The 19,955-nt window shown below is 49.4% G+C and overlaps 2 protein-coding genes and 1 non-coding gene across 5 annotated transcripts in view; 2 read left to right on the top strand and 1 right to left on the bottom strand.

Annotated features, from left to right (window-relative positions):
- The window catches only part of FAM83A (family with sequence similarity 83 member A), a 32,099-nt gene extending 12,859 nt beyond the window's left edge, over positions 1-19,240 (bottom strand). The window contains exons 1-4 of one of the 3 annotated variants that reach the window (XM_055287171.1): positions 18,051-19,240; positions 14,927-16,232; positions 4,118-4,285; positions 1,943-2,067 (exon numbers count right to left, since the gene is read on the bottom strand). In XM_055287171.1, coding sequence (XP_055143146.1) covers positions 1,943-2,067; positions 4,118-4,285; positions 14,927-15,406 — 773 coding nt within the window. In that variant the 5' untranslated portion in view covers positions 15,407-16,232; positions 18,051-19,240. Of the gene's footprint in view, positions 1-1,942; positions 2,068-4,117; positions 4,286-14,926; positions 16,233-18,050 lie in introns of those variants that run through there. The other 2 variants (XM_055287170.1, XM_055287173.1) reach the window with 2 other exon arrangements.
- LOC134737251 (uncharacterized) lies at positions 15,475-17,341 on the top strand. Its single transcript, XM_063643546.1, has 2 exons — positions 15,475-15,736; positions 16,104-17,341. The coding sequence occupies exons 1-2, from the start codon at positions 15,581-15,583 to the stop codon at positions 16,320-16,322; spliced, it is 375 nt and encodes a 124-aa protein (XP_063499616.1). The 5' UTR covers positions 15,475-15,580; the 3' UTR covers positions 16,323-17,341.
- Positions 17,745-17,969, top strand: LOC129487135 (small nucleolar RNA U3). The gene has a single exon (XR_008659244.1). It is a non-coding gene; the product is annotated as a small nucleolar RNA U3 (small nucleolar RNA).
- Positions 19,241-19,955: the final 715 nt, after the last annotated feature.

Genomic DNA, 19,955 nt, shown 5'->3' with positions numbered 1-19,955 from the left:
GCAGTGAACCGGGAATACACCACCGCACTCCAGCCTGGGTGACAGAGCAAGACTCCATCTCAAAAAAACAAAAATTAATGATATGTTGTTCACAAAAGACACACTTAAAATCTATCAGCAAGTTTGAAAATAATAGGATGGAGAGAAAGTTATACTCTGTGTTGTAGACTGAATGTCTGTTTCTGCTCCAGATTCATATTTGAAATCCTAATCCCCAATGCGATGCTATTAGCGTGTAGGGGCCTTTGGGGCATGATTAGGTCATGAAGGGAGAACCTTCAGGAATGGGGTTAGTGCCCTTGCAGAAGAGGCCCCAGTGAGCTCCCTCACCTTTTTTTACCATGAAGGGATAAAGATACATTTTCACTGTGTCACACAGTGAAAAGACAGCAGTCTATGAGGCAGAAGGTGGGCCTTCCCCAGACACTGAATCTGCCAACACCTTGACCTAGGACTTCCCAGCCTTCAGGACTGTGGGTAATGGGTTTCCGTTGTTTATAAGCCACCCAGTCTATGGGATTTTATTATAGCAGCCCAAATGGACTAAGATATTGTACAAATATAAGCCCAAGGAAGACTGGAGGTAGCAATGTTAATATCATTAAAAGTGGAATTTCAGCTGAACCGCACTAATAAGGCTAAAGAAAGATAGCACATTTTAAATGTAAGGGTTTTTTTTTTCTTTTTTTCCTTTCTCTCTTTCCCTTTATGCTCATTTGTCTCTGGCTAGAGATTTGCCAGTGGGCTCCATCTAGCTTTGGAACAGCACTGCAAGCTCCCGCTCCATGGGGAAAGAGTGCATCCTTAACACCACTGGAAGCCTGCCTTCCACTCCCAGCTTATCCCAATCTTTGTGCTCATATTTCACTGGTCACTGCTATGTGTTTGCAGCAGAGGAAGTAAGGTAAGATGCAACCAGTTGCCCCCTCTGCACTCTCTGTCACACTCATCGCCTTCCTAAACAAATGTTCCCAAATGACCTTCGGCTGTTCCTCCCTTCCTCAATTGCTCTCTCATTTCATCCCTCCCACAAAATCCACCATCAAATCCACTTCCATAGTGCCACCACTGAGAACATTTCAAAGAATATCTTTTAAGCTCTGAAGTCAAGTTTCAAAGGCAGACACAGGCAAGGTAGCATTGTTAGAATAAATGGGTGGTCAGTCATTTGGATATAGGAGTCTATGTGTGAGGGTCTAAACACAAATTGAGGCCGGGCACAGGGGCTCATGCCTATAATCTCAACACTTTGGGAGGCTGAGGCTGGTGGGTTGCTTGAGCAAATAATAAAAATTTAAAAAATAAAATGGAGCTGGGTGCAGTGGCTCATGCCTGTAAGCTCAGCACGTTGGGAGGCCACATGGGTGGACCACCTGAGGTCAGGAGTTTCATACCAGCCTGGCCAACACGATGAAACCCTGTCTCTACTAAATATACAAAAATTCGCTGGGTGTGGTGGTGGGTGCCTGCAATCCCAGCTACTTGGGGGGCTGAGGGAGGAGAATCGCTTGAATCCTGGAGGTGGAGGTTGCAATGAGCTGTGATTGCACCATTGCACTCCAGCCTGGGTGACAGGGCGAGACTCCATCTCAAAAAAAAAAAAAAGCAATGGGATGTGCACACACACAACTAAACAAATTGCATCAATTTATAATTACATCTAAGATATCCGAGGAGGGAAAACAAGAAGATTCTATGTCCTATTGCAGTATCAAGGGAAACAGAGGCACCTGGAAATGCCTCTCTACCTGGAATTCTTGCCAGAAAGGGCCTACATCTCCTGCCTCTCGCCCCATCTATGTGATGCAGCTCCAGCTCCAGACAAAGAGAGACCTCCTGGGAGCTGCTGGGGTGTGTGTGTCTGAGCAGCCAGAGCTGGTCTGCACCTCGCTCAGCCCTTATCCTCCAGGAATCCTTGACAGGAGATGAATCTAGGGCTCACCTGTAAGATCCAGTCAGGACAAATCTCCAGTCTGAGATGATGAACTTCTCCCAGATTTGGCCAGCGAATTTCCTGCCTGACTTGGCACAGTACACCTCTCCTTCCACACTCCGGATGGAAATGTTCTGTTGGAGGGAAAGTCAAAGTGTCACTTCCTAATTCTGTTTATAGAGCTACATCTGGGCTTTAGGCTGGATGTTTATGTTCCCCTTACCCCCATTCTGTGTTGAAGCCTAATCCCCAGGGTGATGGTACTAGAAGGTGGGGCCTTTGGGAGGAGATTAGGTCATGAAGATGGAGCGCTCGTGAATGGGAGGAGTGCCTTATAAAGGAGGCGTAGAGATCTGCCTCACTCCTTCTGCCATGTGAGGACACAGCAAGAAGACAGCCATTTATAAGCCAGGAAGTGGCCTTCAACAGATACCGAATCTGCCAGAACATTGACCTTGGAGTTCCCAGCCTCTAGAACCATGAGGAATACATTTCGGTTGTTATAAGCCACCAGTCTATGTAATTCTGTTACAGCAGCTGTGATGGACTAAGACAATTTGTGTAGGAAAGTGTCTGGTAGAATGTTCATCAAGATGGAAATGTGTTATCTCTGGTTGGTGGGATTCTGGACTATATTAATATTTTCCTTGGGCTGAATTGTCTAAATTGTCTTCATTGTCCTGGCATTAGCTGGCAACAAAAAAAAAAAGGAAGGGGGTAGAATTCAAATAAGGCAGCAAATAAAAGAAAAGCAAGGATCTAACGCCTACGGAGCCCTGAGTCTAGGCCCCCATGAGCCACAGGTGGCCTGGCAGTTACTTGGAGGCAAGCCCAGCCCTGCCTTGTAAGTGGCTTGACCTGAGTCCCTGACCCCAAGCTGTTCAGAGGGAAGGCTTGGTGCAGCCACAGGAGGTGGTTTTGTGGAGGTAGCAATAGACCCTGTATTGTCTTAAGCAAAGGTGAGTCTGCAACCCTACCATGGCTCTATTTATCCCTTGTCTTCCCTGTAGCACCTGCTGCTCCCGCCCTAGGGCTGGAAGGCTGGAGAAATGGAAGAGCAGGTAAAGTGTGGGAGTCTCAAGGTTAAGGCTGAGGGAGGTGGAATACTGTCTGGATTCCTCAAAAGACTGGTGGTAGCTTGGCAGGTTCTGGGAAGGAGAGTCCTACCTCCAGCCGCTTCCCTGGGCTTCTCCATAGCTCTGTGAGATCTCGAGAGGAGGGATGCCATTGTCCTATGGTGAGCATAGTACTGTCTGGTGTGGCCAGCATAGGCCATGAAAGCAAGGCCAGTTCTGACGCTCCTGACCTGTTTCCATGGCCTCATGCCAAGGAGGTGTGATCCACATCATGCCAAACAGACCAGCAGCCAGAGGTCCCAAGGCCTGTGGCAGCAGGAGGCAGCACTGAACTCAGCTGCATCCATGCAGAGGGGAAGGGAGAGAGAGAGGAGGCTTCATTCTTATCTGGGAGGTTCTCCCAGAGGACAGAACCTCTCTTGCCTGAGCTAGAGGAGACTGATCAAAAGAACTCTGAGAGCCACCCATCAGCGGTTCAGCCGGGCCTACTCATGAAAGCTATGGGTCGTGTTCACATTTGAATTAGTTGTCCTCAAATTTGTGTGATGAATCGAACCCTTATCTCTCGGTTTCTTTTCTCTTTGCCAGGAGAGGGAAGTACGGGGTTCAGTTAAGTCCAAGAGGATCAACGTCTTGTTGGGGCCAGAGAGTTCTGAACATGTACCCACAGACCCTGGAGGTTGCTTGCCCTGTGAGATGCAACACCTGGGCTTCCCTAGCTGAGAGGGGAACAGGAGTACATGGTAGAGATGCTGCTCACCAGATACCCATGACCCTTTACATTTCCCAGCATCCGTGCATCCGGGTAAGGTCAATGGGTTATAAGAGAAAGCGATGAAAATCTCCTCCAGGTCAGATCCTGGAGACATCCTGCGGAGTCCTCCAGCCCTCTCTTTCCCTGTCATGGCTATCTTAGAGGCCATGTATTTCTCATGATGTAGCTACAATATGGAGGAGGGCCATCTGACCTACGTAGGAGTTTAAGCAAGAAATGAACCTTTATTGTGTTAAGCTATTAACACAAGATGGGGGACATTTGTTACTGCTGCATAGACTATCTTATCTGGACTAATATGAGTACCCTTAGGACTCTCATCGGGGCCCCTACCTTGAGGTGACTGTCAGAGATCTGGACTTTGTCACACATCTCCTGGAAGAGCTTCACACCTCCCTGGTCCAGGAGCACACAAACGAACACCCCACGCTTGTTGGCTGCCTCTAGAATGTCACAGAAGATCTCCACATCCGTGAACACATCCATCAGGATGACCAGGACCTGGGCCAGGGCAGAGGGCTCAGTTACCAGAAAATTCAGGGCCAGGTGCTAACTGGTTTCACCCAAACTGCCTGAGTCCCAGTGGGCCTGGGAGAGCTGTTCCCATTGGGCCAGAGGGGAGAGGATAGGGGTAGAGTGGGTCTGACTGGGCAGGATTAATTGAAGGAAAAGGAAGAGCTGGAGTGGAGGTCCCTGCCCCTGTCCTGATACCATCTCTCCAGCCCCACCACCTATCTGTTGGCCCCTATGCCCATTGTGGGAGTGGGGAGTGCAGAGGAGGAAGGGAAAAGGCTAGAAAGAGAAGGAGAGCAGAGAAGAACAAGAAGCATCTCAACAGGTTCTAGGAGAGGAATAAAGTTAAAGTTATGGATTTTCAGCCACTTGGAGCTAGAGGGCACACTATGGCCACTGATTTTCAAATGCTGTTAAGCCGTGGAATCCTATCCTCAAACAAAATCCCATGTGGAGGCACCATATATAAACGCCTAGAACAAGCTGCTCCCTGTGGGACGGAGAAGGGAGTCATGCTCTACCCACAGCTACTGCATCATCTGTCACAGTAGAAACTGGGGAGGGGAGTTCTAGACATCCAGCGAGCAGGAGAGACATCTGTGTTCCTCCTGCCAAGCATTCATTCCCCCTTCTTCTGCCAACACCATCCCAATCTGACTTTAAGGAATTGCCTCTCCTCCACAATCAGTGTGGTTTGGATGGGTCTATTGCCATTCCTTGATTGGATATGGGGAGACCACATGACCAGGGCTAGACCAATGGGAGTATGGTATCCCCTGTTGGACAAAGAGATTGGTCCAGAGGTGGGCACATGATCTAAGTTATTCTAATGAGAGTCAGCCCAGGACTTTTGCTGGGACTCCTGGGAAAAGGAGGTGTTCTTCCTACAAGGTTGCTTAGCTGGTATTTTATAAGCAATGGCTGCTGGCAACCATTTTTGCTACCTCTTGGGGAGAGCCTGCCTGACAATGAAGCCATCCCTGGAGAAAGCAGCCAGGAGGTAGAGACAGAGTCCCAGCAGTGTCATTTGGACACCGGGTTCCAGCCATGCCTGAGACCAGTGCCACCCTTGACTTTTCTGCTGTGGATGTCAATGAATGTTTCTCTTCTTCTTAAGCTTGTTTGGGTTTACTCTCTATCACCCAATCATGAGTCCTTTCTAATACCTTAATTGTGATATATTGACAAGCAGCTTATTAGGCAGTCATTAAAAATGTTAATTACTGCCAGGCACGGTGGCTCACGCCTGTAATCCCAACACTTTGGGAGGCCGAGGCGGGTGGATCATTTGCGGTCTGGAGTTCAAGACCAGCCTGACCAACATGGTGAAACCCTGTCTCTACTAAAAATACAAAAAAAAAAAAAAAAAAAAAAAAAAAAAATTAGCTGGGCTGGTGGTGCATGCCTATAGTCCCAGCTACTGGGGAGGCTGAGGCAAGAGAATCGCTTGAAACCAGGAGGCAGAGGTTGCAGTGAGCCGAGATCGCACCAGTGCACTCCAGCCTGGGTGACAGAAAGAGACTCTGTCTCAAAATAAGTAAATATAAATAAATAAAAATTTAAAATGTTAATTTTTTCTTTCTCTCTCCTCCGTCTCTCTTTCTTTCCTTCCTTCTTTCTTTTTTTTCTTCCTCTCTCTCTTTCTTTTTCTTTTTTTTTTTCTGTAGACATGAGGTTTCACTATGTTGCCCAGGCTGGTCTCGAACTCTTGGGCTTAAGCAATCCTTAAGCCTCAGCCTCCCAAAGTGCTGGGATTACAGGAGTGAGCCACCCCACCTGCTCCATTATAATCTTATGGGAGCACTGTCATAGATGTGGTCTGTTACTAACCAAAATGTCATTATTCCTTGCATGATTGTAGATAAGCCCAAAGCAAAAACTAGCAGTCATGTTAGGATGGAGGATGTGAACCCAGAAAATGAAACAGGTCTCAGTTAATTTAGAAAGTTTATTTTGCCAAGGTTAAGGACATGCCCGAGGAAGTCCTGATGACATGTGCCCAAGGTTGTATAAATGTATACAATGTATACATTTATATACATTGTATAAAATGTATAAAATGATTTTATACATTTTAGGGAGGCGTGAGACACCAATTAATAGATGTAAGAAGTACTTTGGTTCAGTCTGGAAAGGTGGGACAACTGGAAGCAAAGGCAGGAAGACTCAAAGCCAGGAGGGAGCTTCCAGGTCACAGATAGGTGAGACACAAACTGCTGCAGTCTTTTGAGTTTCTGATTAGCCTTTCCAAAGGAGGCAACAGATATGCATCTATCTCAGTGAGCAGAGGGGTGACTTTGACTAGAATGGGAGGCAGGTTTGCCTTAAGCAGTTTCCAGCTTGAGTTTTCCTTAGTGATTTTGGGGGCCCAAGATATTTTCCTTTCACAGGGAATACGGCCATTTACTTTCTTCAAGATTACCTGTAATAATGTTTCCACTATCTTTCTAATCATTGATTATAGATATATATATATATATATATATATATTTTTTTTTTTTTTTTTTTTTTTTTTTTTTTGAGACGGAGTCTTGCTCTTTCGCCCAGGCTGTACTGCAGTGGTGCTATCTCGGCTCACTGCAAGCTCCACCTCCCGGGTTCACGCCATTCTCCTGCCTCAGTCTCCTTAGTAGCTGAGACTACAGGCGCCTGCCACCGCGCCCGGCTAATTTTTTGTATTTTTAGTGGAGACGGGGTTTCACAGTATTAGCCAGGATGGTCTCCATCTCCTGACCTTGTGATCCACCTGCCTTGGCCTCCCAAAGTGCTGGGATTACAGGCGTTAGCCACCGCGCCCGGCCCATTGCAATATATTTTTTAAAACCACCACCATCTGGGAAGTAGCCAAGGAAAGAGAGGTGTATTACTGGCAGGCCAAACTGATGGCTGGTATCCACTTGGAATCAACTTTCTGTGATGTGGATGGATAGCTGAACAGGGGAGGGAACTCCTCAGAAATTGCTCACCCTGGGCAGGAAATCGGAAAAGATGTTCTAATAATAAGACTGTGATCATTAGAACCATGGCCCTGTAATCACACAATTAATTGTCTTGCACACATTTAGCCTTATGGCACTGAAAGCAGCTTAGGCTTTCCCTGTTTGCTGAAAGATAAATGCCTCCTCTTCCAAGGTATTGACAAAAGAAACAATTCCCTCCCTCCCTGATAGGTCAGTAAGTACTTCCAATTCTGTGCCAATGAATCATCATTTTCCTGAGACAGGGCTGGTGAGCTGGTGATTGAACAGAGACAGGGGCAGGTTTGGAAATAACCCAGCATCTTGAATTAAAGGATGCTTGGAAATACAGTCTCACCCTGTCTAGGGTTATCTTGTTTGCTTCCTGTTGGGATTGTCTTCCAGCTGGATTAATTTGAAGCCAGTAACTGGTTTGGACCACTGTTCTTCCTAAGAAGGTATAGTGGGTTGAAGGCAGGCACGGTGGCTTATGCCTGTAATCCCAGAGCATTGGGAGGCTGAGGCTGGTGTATTGCTTGAGGCCAAGAGTTCGAAACCAACCTGGGCAACATGGCGAAACCCCATCTCTACTAAAAATACAAAATCAACTCAGTGTGGTGGCGCAGGCCTGTAATCCCAGCTACTTGGGTTGCTGGGGCAGGAGAATCGCTTGAACCTGGGAGGCAGAGGTTGCAGTGAGCCGACATCGCACCACCGCACTCCAGCCTGGGTGACAGAGTGAGACCCTGTTTCAAAAAAAAAAAAAAAAAGAAAGAGGCCGGGTGCGGTGGCTCACGCCTGTAATCCCAGCACTTTGGGAGGCCGAGGCGGGCGGATCACAAGGTCAGGAGATCGAGACCATCCTGGCTAACATAGTGAAACCCCGTCTGTACTAAAAATGCAAAAAATTAGCCGGGCGAGGTGGTGGGCGCCTGTAGTCCCAGCTACGCGGGAGGCTGAGGCAAGAGAACGGCGTAAACCCCAGGGAGCGGAGCCTGCGGTGAGCCGAGATCGTGCCACTGCACTGCAGCCTGGGTGAAAGAGCGAGACTCCTTCTCAAAAAAAAAGAAAGAAAGAAAAAGAAAAAAGGAAAAGAAGGTATAGTGCATTGAATGGTGTCTTCTCAAAAGATACGTCCAACCCTAATCACCAGAACTGTGCATATGACCTCATTTGGAAAAAGCTTCTTTGCAGATGTAATTCAGTAAAGGATCTCAAGATGATCATCCTGGGTTATCTGGTGGACTCTAAATCCGATGATACGTGTCCTTATGAGAGATATCAGAAGAGAAGCACCGGGAGAAGAGGAGAAAGCCGTGTGAAGCCTAAAGCAGAGATTGGAGCGATGTGGCCATGAACCAGGAATGCCTGGAGCTACCAGAAGCTGGGAGAGGCAGAGAAGAACCCTCTCCTCGGGACTTCATAGTGGGCTCAGTCCAGTGACGCCCGGATTTCTGACTTGGCCACCAGAACTGTGAGGGAATAAATTTCTGTAGTTTTAAGCCACAAAATGTGTGGTAATTTGTTGTGGCAGCCATAGAAAGCTAACACAAAGGGTAGCACATAACCCAGAGAAAAAGCCTTCTGTCTGGAGTTATGGAACTTTGATGCTCGTCCTGATGCTGCTGGGAATTAGCCTTCAAACAACTCAATACCTCTCCAGAACTCAGTTTCTTTACCTATAAAACACTATACAATAATAGCACGTTAGCTGTCAGAACAGTTGGGTCTAACCATAAACCCAGATAATGTAAATTACAGTATATAAAATAAAGGTGATTACGTTAGTATATGTTTAAAATATGACTATCGGTTTTATGTGCAGTGTTCATGAGAAAGTGTGGGTAATGTTAGAATAACAGAATGCAAGAGTGTTGTTCTAAGCCAGGTTATGGAAGAGGGTTAAAATTAGTGCCCAGGCTGGGTGTGGTGGGACGTGTCTGTAGTGTCAAGAGGCTGAGGCAAGAGAATTGCTTGAGCCCAGGGATTCGAGTCTAGCCTGGGCAAAATAGTGAGACCCAGTATCTAAAACAACAACAACAACAACAACAACAAAACCTAGTGCTACTCCTCTATGGGTATAAGCCAAAGAAACAGGATATAGAAAGCTGTGTCTTGTAAGGCCACTCAGAGGGGCCAGCACAGCAGGGAGGGGTTGCCGAGAGGGAGAAGGACACACTCGCCATGACACCTGGCTGGAGAAAGAGGGTCTGGAAGCAGAGCCTGGCATGCCGGTTCCAGGAGTCCCGAGCTCCAGTGAGAGGAGGTGCCCAGCCAGGAGATGCTGTCTGCTGGACCACATCACTCTCGGGGCCATCCTGTGGGGACCTCACTTCCTGGCTGAGAATTCCTTGCTCCTTGCCAGGCGCATGTGAGTTTCTCAGGGGCTGGAAATCCTCAGGGGAAATGAGATTTGGGTCCTGTTGGGGCTGCCATCCATGTTGGGCACAGTTGTTGGGGCACTCAGCACCCCACCTCCACTCTATTTTCCTCTTTCTTTTTCTCTCCTATGTTTGGGTGCTCTTTCTGAGCCTGCTTTTGAGGGATGAGTAATAACAACAGCAACTTTTTGTTGGGCACCTTCTATCAGCCCTGTGTCCACCTGAGATGACTTTCACCACATGATGGCCCGATTTCCAAATGAGGAGCAGAGGTGCAGGTCACTTTCCGACACCCCTGGGCTAGAACGCAGAGGTGGCCTGGACCCCCACCAGAGTCCATGCCTCAGACTTTCTGCTTCAGGACTAAGAGAAGGACTGATGTCCATCTGTCTGCCTATTTGTCTGTTTCCATCAGATACAGTCTGAGGGAGGGAGAAAGGAGGACATTCTAGAAAAAGAGCAATAGGCCTGGTGCAGTGGCTCATGCCTGTAATCATAGCACTTTGGGAGGCCGAGGTGGGCAGATCACTTGAGGTCAGGAGTTCGAGACCAGCCTGGCCAACATGGTGAAACCCCACCTCTACTAAAAAAAAAATAATAATAATAATAATACAAAAGTTAGCTGGGGTGGTGGCACGTGCCTGTAATCCCAGCTACTTGGGAGGCTGAGGCACAAGAATTGCTTGAACCCGGGAGGCGGAGGTTGTAGTGAGCTGAGATCACACCATTGCACTCCAGCCTGGGCGACAGAGCAAGACTCAGTCTCAGAAAAAAAAAAATAATAATAAAAAATAAAAATAAAATAAAAGAGCAATAATTCCAGCCCCCAGTTTCCCTTCCGGGAACATCATCCCACCTCGTCCCCACTTCACTTTCTCCACTGGCCCCAGCTTGCCTGAAAAACTCCCTGTCCATTTGGTGTCAGGACCCCCTTCCACTCTGAAAAATTATTGGTGATCTCAAAGAGCTTTTGTTCGTGTGGGTTATAGCTATTGGTGTTTGCCATATTAGAAAATAAAACTGAATAGTTTTTGAAATAGTTCTTTATTATTAATAGTTATTTTAAAATATCAATAACAAGCCCATTGTATGTTAACATAAAATAACAATTTTAATGAAAAAGAAATATATTTTCCAAAACAATAACAAAAACGTGGTGAGCAGGGTGGCACTGTTTTGCATTTTTGCAAATCTCTGATATCTGCACCTTCACCTCGTCAGAGCCGCTTCTGTATGAATCTGCTGCGAAGGGTTCTCTGGGAGGAAGTGGATGGGAATAATCCAGCCCTACATGGGATAAGTGATTGGAAAGGGCAGGGTCTTATGGCCACTGAAAGGGCCCCAGGGACCTCAGGGATCCCCCACACCATGCTTTGGGAACCGCTGCTCTCAGTCTTTGGCTCTGGCCCCGACAGCCTCTATTCCTGTCCTCACTCTTTATCACATCCCCAAGCTCTGGTCCCATCACCTCCAAGACACATGGGCCCTCTCAAACCTCCTGACTTTCACATGTGACCCTCCTTAGGCCTGGAATTCCTTTCCCTTCTGTCTCTGCCCAGCAAATGCTTACTCAGCCTTTGAGACTCAACTCCGAGACCACCTCTTCCGTGAACGTGAAGCCTGCCCTAATCCCTTCCTCCACTTCCAGGCACCAAGGGTTGCCCAAGCCTGGGACTGCCATCGTCTAATTCTTTCTCCTCTCTCCTAAGGAGCAGGTGGTTGGCAGGGAGCTCCCCAGAGGGAGGGATCCCTCTTGGTCCACTCTGCCATCCTGGGTGTGGGGGCAAGTTAGGCTTTGTGGAATAAGGGAAGTGCTTTTTGAGACAGAGTAGTCTTGCTCTGTTGCACAGGCTGGAGTGCAGTGGCACCATCTTGGCTCACTGCAGCCTCTGCCTCCCAGGTTCAAGCGATTCTCCCGATTCAGTCTCCTGAGTAGCTGGGATTACAGACATCTGCCACCACACCGAGCTAATTTTTGTATTTTTAGTAGGGACGGGGTTTCACCATCTTGGCCAGGCTGGTCTTGAACTCCTGACCTCAGGTGATCCACCTGCCTCGGCCTCCCAAAGTGCTGAGATTACAGGTGAGAGTCACCGTGCCCAGCCTGGAATAAAGGAATTTGGGCATGAAGGGAAGGAAGGAGAATTCCTGCTTCTTCTAGAGCGGAAACTGCTCCAGGAAACACCTCTCAGGCTGGGTCTCTCAGTTTGTTCCCTTCCGGCTCTGCTCGGGGGCTGAGGCTTAGGAGAGGGAGAATTCAAATCTGGTTCCCCACTCTCTCCTATTCTCCTCGCCACCTACTTCCAAGGACAGCCTAGGCTGAGGCTCCAGCTCCCCAGCTGTGTCTATGGGAACTGGTTGTCCCTGAGTCCCTGCATGTGGGGGTGTGTGTATGTGCATTTGTGTGCATTCGTGTGTGTGTGTGTGCATATATGCGTGTGTGTGTGTGTGTGTGTGCGTGTGTGTGTGTGATAGGGACATCACAAACCCTGCCTTCCACTCTTAAAAATTATTGGTGATCTCAAAGAGCTTTTGTTCATGTGGATTATAGCTATTTATGTTTGCCATATTAGAAACTATAACTGGCCGGGTGCAGTGGCTCATGCCTGTAATCCCAGCACTTTGGGAGGCTGAGGTGGGTGGATCATGAGGTCAGGAGTTCAAGACCAGCCTGGCCAACATGGTGAAACCCTGTCTCTACTAAAAATACAAAAATTAGCCAGCACGGTTGCAGGTGCCTGTAATCCCAGCTACTCAGGAGGCTGAGGCAGGAGAATCGCTTGAACTTGGGGGGCAGAGGTTGCAGTGAGCCAAAATCAAGCCACTGTACTCCAGCCTGGGCGACAGAGTGAGACTCTGTCTCAAAAAAAGAAATTAAAACTGTGAATTGTTTGAAATAGTTCTTTATTATTAAGTGTGCCTGTTAACCAATAATTATAACCAATTAATTATTATTGGGTGCCTGGCAGACACCCAAAAGGGGGAACCCCTGAGGGTCCCAGGACAACAGGGAATGGTGGGGACTGTGGCAAAGGGGACCCACCCAACGAAGTAGCCACAACTCCACGCCAGCAGAGCCCACCTGCTAAGAAGAGCTGGAAGTTCTTACTTTCAAGTGAAATCTTCAGATTTTTAAGTGTCGTCCTAAGTTCGTAACACGCTGTGTGTCCAAAGGACATCAGCGGTCTCAGGGTCCTAGAGATGGATGCAGAAGCCTCACTGGGTGTGGAGTGGGGAGGAGAGGGACTCAGCCAGGGGACTGTGTTTTACAAGCCCTCAGCAGGCTTCCTTCCAGGGATCCTCCCTCACCCTTCCAGCAGCTGCGACTGACAATATCCCCCAACAGCATTGGTCCCCACCCCTCTGGAGAGCACTGAACTTCATGCAGAAAGACCAGAACTGGCACACTCAGGAACGGGCCTTTGGGGCCTGGCGGGACTTTAGTCCGGCATAGGAGCTGAGCCCTAAGGAGTCCAGGGACTTGCCTGAGGGGGTGCAGCCAGCGCCGGGCCACAAGGCAGCGTGGGCACTCCTGGCTGCCTGCCTGGACGCATCCTCAAATGCCGCCCTGCCACAGAAACATGAAATACTGCTCCAAGCAGCCCAGCCGCACTAAAAGCCAACGCCCCACCTGTTGTTACCTTCGACTAAATTTTCCAGAACTCCGCTCCCTCCCTCCTCCTCCACACATGTCCTCTTCACCCTTGGATGCTTTTTCTGGAAGCTTAAGATTTCACACGGTATTGAACTTGGGAGGGAATTCAGTTATGAGACTGGGACCCTAGCAAAAAACCAACCCAAACATCAGCATGGTCTTTTATGACTTCTTCTAAGTGTAACAAAATAAATAATTTGAATGAGAGAGAGGGAGAGAGGGAGACAGAGAGGATTTTACAGATGATGAATGTTTTTCCTTGGGGTCCATTCTCCCCCGCCCCTCTGCAGCATCAGGAGCGAGGGATGGGCACCCCACAGCTTGGTGCTGGAGTCATTTTGTGCACCTGGGATAGAACAAGACCCCTGAGCTCAAGTCCCTTCACTCATCTCCGGCTGACAGCAGGATGTCACTTGAGGCTGGAGATCTCGGGCATCGGGAGAACTCCTGGTCCAGCTCTTATGGTGCCTGAAATCCTACCAGCCCAGCTCTGGGCTTGAAGGGTTTTTTCTCTTCTAAAGATACTTATCAAAGTGTGAATATTCTGGGGAGAGAGAAACCCCCTCTGCTGCCTACCCCATCTTCTGCCTGGCCACTGGCTAGATTCAAGAGCCACAAGGTCATTTGTGGGCAGACAGGTCTTAGCAGAGTCTGAGAGGAGAAGGGGCAAAGGTGAGACCAGTGGAGTGGCCCCGTTACATTTGGAAGCGCAGAGGTGGGCACCTAACACAGCCTGGGGAATTCAGGAAAGGTTTTTTGGGGAAGAGGCTTTCATGCTGGGTCCTGAAGCAGGAGTAGATGTGCATCACATGAAAAGCAGGGAAGGCAAGCGGGGCCAGGCAGAGGGAACAGCACACGCAAAGGCTCAGAGACAAGCTCTACAGGGCACTTGGTATGGAGCAGGAGGAGGTGGAAGCCATGCTAAGGAGTTTGTTCTTCCCATTATGGGCAAGTGGGAGCTACCGAAGGCTCTAAGCAGGGAAAAGACCAAATTAGATTTGTAGTACAGAAAAGGTCGCTCTAGCAGGGCACTGGGGCTCACACCTGTAATCTCAGCACTTTGGGAGGCTGAGGCAGGCAGATCACCTAAGGTCAGGAGTTCAAAACCAACCTGGCCAACATGGTGAAACCTCATCTCTACTAAAAATACAAAAATCAGCTGGGCATGGTGGCATGCGTCTGTAATCCCAGCTACTCAGGAGGCTGAAGCAGGAGAATTGCTTGAACCTGGGAGGTAGAGGTTGCAGTGACTGAGATAGTGCCACTATACTCCAGCTTGGGTGACACAGCAAGACTCTGTCTCAAAAAAAAAAAAAAAGAAAAGAAAGAAAGAGAGGAAAAGCCACTTTACTGCAGTATGGAGACTGCGACGCTGGGGATCAAAATGGAAGAGGGGGCCAGGCAGGAAGCAATTGCGGGAGTTCCGGTGATAAGTGGTGGTGGCCTGGACCCTGGTTGTGACAGATGGGATCAGAGGGTCAGTGGTCCAGGGCAAGGCAGACAGCAATGCACCTCCATCCGAAGCCCCAGTCATCTGGACTCTGACCCTGGGAGCAAAATGCACCCCCCTCCCTGCTCCATCAGCCCCCCATCCTCCCTGCTACTTGGCCATGGAGACGGGCTTTGCCATTGGTACCTGGCTAGTCCGGGTGATGCAGCGGCGGACGAGGTCTCTGATGTTGTTGTGCTTGTCGGTCTGGAAGTACACAGTGGCGCTGGATTTTTCCTTCAGGTAGGGCTTCTCAGCTGAGGCCCAGCTGTGCAGTAGGGCCGGCTCGCTGCCCTCTGAGGCCACGGGGAAGTAGGTGCCGGACTGTAGGGAGCTGGAGTCCAGTCCCTTAGGGCCTGCTTCCGCCCCTCCCAGTGTGTCTGGGGGACACGGGGGCTCCCTGGCCTGGGCCTGGATGTACTGGGCCTCCACCGAGGACAAGAAGTCCACCTCGCCTTCCTGGCTGAGCACCCGCCAGTAGGCTTCAGAACCTCCATCCAAGAGGGCATCCGTGGCCAGCCGGGCACTCTCATTGTCACTAAAGTCAGCCCTGGCTGGCCGGACCCACTGGCTCCTGACATCTTCCAGACGCTTCTGGATTTTGCCCAGGTGCCTTGACCGGCTCATGCCGCCCGTCCCTGGGTGGTGCTGGGGGAGGCTGGCACGTCAGCTCCTCCAGATGTGGGAAGCAAATGGAACACACCACGGAGGATTGGGGCTCCCGCACCCCCGGGAGGCTGCCTGCTCCCAGGACCGGTGTGCAGGGCACCTCCAAGAAGTGATTTACCGCTGTCCTGAGCAATGCTTCTCAGAACTCCTCATCTGCAGCCGCGGGATTGGCTTATCTCTCAGGGCCACCTGCCCTGCCCTCGGGCCGGGAGAGCTGGCTCAGACATCGCCTTGGCACAGTCAGCCATGGGATATTTCCTCTCCTCCCAGCCGCAGGGGGAGGCGAAGGTGAGCCGGCTTTCCTGCTGGGTTTCACAACTCCCCCTCAGGCCTTCGTTACCAAGCAGGGAGCCTCCCTGGCACCACCAGCCCAGCTGGAGGATGGGCCTGAAGGAGGCCTGCCTGCCTCTGCTCCCCTCCTGGGTGCCTCGATTCCCATGCTGTTTCAAAGATAGGACTTTCCCTGTGGGGGGAAAGATGCCATCCCTGAGATGCCCCTCTACGTGAGGAGGGAGCTGGACACGGACCAGGGAGAGCTGTTGACCAGGCGCGCCTCCTCTCCTTGGTCACACCCAAGTGCCCACCCCTCCCTGCCCTATAAAGGAGCTCGTTTCTCCCGTGCCCTCTCAAGTGTTTGTCATTGTCGTGTTTGCAGAGACCGCAAACAGGTTCCAGTTCTCAGGCCAATGCTTCCTCGCTGGAAGTGGCTGCTTGGAACACTGTCTGGAGAACGAGCCGAGGCTGCCGGCGGCCCACGAGCCCGGGGGACCTGTGGGTCTTGGCGCTGGAGTGGGAGGAGCAGCACGTGGGTGTGAAATCGATGAACTCTGAGGGGAGTGACCACGTGTTCTTTCCAGATCAGATCGTGGTCTGACAATGGGATGGACTGCCTAAAACCCCGACTGTCTTTGGTTGGGCTCTGCTGGAAACAGGCTCTGAGACTAGGATTTGAGTACAAGTGGTTAATCGGAAGATCATTCTGAGAAGCACAGAGAGAAGTGGGGAAGAGAAACGGGAAGGGAAGGAAGCCAGGCCAGGTGAAGTTGAGGAGCAGGCCACTGTTGTGGACATCTGGGTTCATGGACATCTCTGGGGACATCAGGGGGGTCCAGCCTGTGGGAACCTCTGGGTGATGGTGCCAAATACATCTCAAGGTTTTCCTGCCCAAGGGTGAGAAAGCTGTGGAGCTTATCTAAGGAGTCCTGGTTATCATTGGCTGAGGGCTGCTCCCGGGGCCAGTTCACCAAGCACAGCCCTGAACACAGAGAAAGCCTTCAGGCAGCATCAGGTGCTACAGGCAGAGAGTGCTGTGGGAGTGGTGAGGAGCGAATAAATGAAAGTAAAGAAATGAAAGCAAGGCCCTGACGCTGTCTGCTCAGGGACGACACCAAGAAATCAGGATTGTGTGGTCTTCAAAGAGCCAGGATCTGGTAAGAACCTGATGTCTCTGTGGCATAGCCATTCTTTGGAGAAAAACAGCTATGAACACCTGTAACCCTACTGTAGCTGTGGCCCTCGTGCCTCAGCCCAGCAGTACCACAGTATTTTTTAAAGTGTGGCGCGGCTGGGTGCAGTGACTCACACCTGTAATCCCAGCACTTTGGGAGGCCGAGGCAGGTGGATCACTTGAGGTCAGGAGTTCAAGACCAGCCTGGCCAACATGGTGAAGCACTGTTGCTACTAAAAATACAAAAATTAGCCAGGCCTGGTGGCATGCGCCTGTAGTCCCAGCTACTTGGGCAGGAGATCGGGCAGGAGATCAGGCAGGAGAATCGCTTCAACCCAGGAGGCAGAGGCTGCAATGAGCCAAGATCGCACCATTGCACTCCATCCTGGGCAACAGGGCGAAACTCTGTCTCAAAAAATAAAATAATTAAAAAAAATAAAATAAAAGGAATCTCTTGTCTCTCTCTTTTTTTTGGGGGGGGGGGATCATTGAAGGAATCCAATTCACAATCTTGAGCAATCCTCTCTTTATTCCATTTTATCTCCTCCCTACAATCCCTGGAGGTCAAAGAGGACAAACCCAATAAACCCTCTCTCCCATTGCTTTTTTGGATCTATGCCTTTTCCCTTCTGCCTTTTGCCAACTCTTGCTTCTGGAGATTGATGTAAGCCCTTTTCCCACATCCTTCTCCCATCTTCCCTCCTCTCTGGTCTGGTCTGTGTCCTTCTCAGGCCATTGTCTGTTCCTGAATCACCCAAGTCCTGTCCCCAGTCTAGCGAGATAGACCCGGGAACAGGGCAGTAGTCCATGGATTTGCTCGGCTTCACTCCATGGCTCCGAAGCTGTCCATAGAAACTATACTCGTGGTGACCAGTTCCCGAGTTCATTACTAGACAAGTTTCTCTGAACGTGTTTCTCCTGGGAACCAGGAGGGGGAGGTGAGCGTTTTCTCCTGAGCATGAGGTGGCTTTAGGTATTGCTTCATGGCAATTTGGCAACTGCCATGTGCCATTGAAGATGGTTCTTATCTTCCTCTGGAAGAGGAAGAGGAAGAGGACACACAGTCTAAGTGGTTCCCATTTATGTTACTTTTTTTTTTAAGTTGTCAGTGGCTCCCCATTGCATGTTAAACTAAGTACCAAGTCTTGAGCCTACCTAAGAACCTGCACAAAATGGTCCCATATGTTCATTCCAGCCTGGCTTCTCCCGTACTTGGCCACCACTGAGTGCTCACTGCATGCTGTCTGTCTGTACTGAGGGAGAAATGGATTATTAGTCCTCATTTCACCAAAGAGGAAACCAAGGCTCAGAAAGGTTGAGTTACTTGCCCAAGATCACACAGCTGGTAAATGGCAGAGCCCATGTACTTTCCACCATTCCAGGCTTCACTCTTTTCTTTCCCATTCCCCTTCCCTTTCTACTCACAACGCATTACAAATCCTCTTATTGGTTCCTGAATATGCACAGGGGAGAATTTTAAAAGTAGGTGGTTATTCTGGGGTTCTCCTTTCACCTGGACCTAATTCTCTTTCTTGGTTGAATAAATGCTTGAGTGTCTCCCTGAGACAGAAGTGAGTACCCGAGACCTGTAGGGACCATTTTCTCCTTGTCTTCTCACAGAATAGCTCTTTAAAACAAAATAAAAAAAGGGAATCTGAATGAAACTTTTCCCTCTAGAGCCCTGCTTCTGTCCCCAGCTCTTGGTCCTCACACAGACCCAGAGATTCTAGTTGAATCCTGTAGAACAGTCAGCAAACACACCATACATGTTAATGCCACTCATCCTCCATCCCTGGGAGACATTACTAGTTGATCATAGGATTCTGCCAGTGAGCTGGGAACTGTTCTGTTGCCACTCTTTATAGGGATTATCTTAGTCCATTTTATGCTGCTCTAACAGGATGCCACAGACTGGGTGATTTATAATGAACAGAAATTTATTTGGCTCATGGTTCTGGAGGCTGAGAAGTCCAAAAGCATGGTGCCAGTATCTGGTGAGACCTTCTGCACTGTGCATTCCATAGTGCAGGGCAGAAGAAAGAGAGAGAAAGAAGGTGCCGAACTCATTTTAACAAACTCACTCCCATGATAATGACATTAATCTCATGAATACATGAGGGCAGAATACTCATGGCCTAATTACTTCTCCTTAGGCCCCACCTCCCAACACTTTTGCCCTGGGGATTAGGCTTCCAACACATGAACTTTAGGAGACACATTCAAACCATAGCAGGGATCAAAGAGAAGTCCTCACCTGAAGGAATGTTGAAGGTACTGCAAGCTCTTCAGTTACTGATGAGAAAACTGTAGCCCAGAAAGAGGAAGTGACTGTTCTCTAAGTCATCAAACTGGTTGGTGATTCTCATCAGCTTAGTCTCTCATCTCTCCTCGGCAGCCCAGCCCTGTGAAGTGTCCTCGTTCTTGCCGGCTGTAATAACAAACTTCCCCACCTAGGATTACACTTCTGAACCAGGAAGTCTGGCCAGCTGTTGAACTGCACGTTCATACCTTGAAAAACCCTTATCAAGGAGCCTTCAGTGACAGGCAATGTGTATTATGGAGGACTCCACTTCCCTTCTTCCTTCCTGTGGCCATCTGAAGTGTGGTTGTCTCCTTTTCATGAGGTCATCCAACAATAAGAGAAAGGATGAGAAGCCAGGCTCCTGTTAATAAATGAGTGGCATTGGGACTTCCTGAAGATTCCATTTATCTAGGACAGTGGCACTCAGCTGGAGGTGATTTTGGACCCCCATCCAGGGGACATCAGGCAACGTCTGTAGCCATTTTTGGTTGTCATTCTGGGGGCCTGGGTTGCTAACTGGCATTAGTGAGAATAAGCCAGGGGTGTTGCTACATCCAACAACGCACTGGAAAGTCCCCCACAATACAGAGCTGCCTGGCCCAAAACACCTGCAGCGCTGAGGCTGAGGAACACCCTTACAGGTGATGGGCCGTCACCCGGTGACTGATGTGGGGATCCCAGTCCCCTGCCATTGTTCAGTCTGTTCCCCCAGTCCTTCACTCCACCATCACAACTTATTCAAATCTTTCCCAGTGTCC

The sequence above is a fragment of the Symphalangus syndactylus genome, chromosome 7 (genome assembly GCF_028878055.3).
Source record: "Symphalangus syndactylus isolate Jambi chromosome 7, NHGRI_mSymSyn1-v2.1_pri, whole genome shotgun sequence".
Taxonomy (NCBI): domain Eukaryota; kingdom Metazoa; phylum Chordata; class Mammalia; order Primates; family Hylobatidae; genus Symphalangus; species Symphalangus syndactylus.
This window is presented reverse-complemented; position numbering and strand designations above follow the sequence as displayed.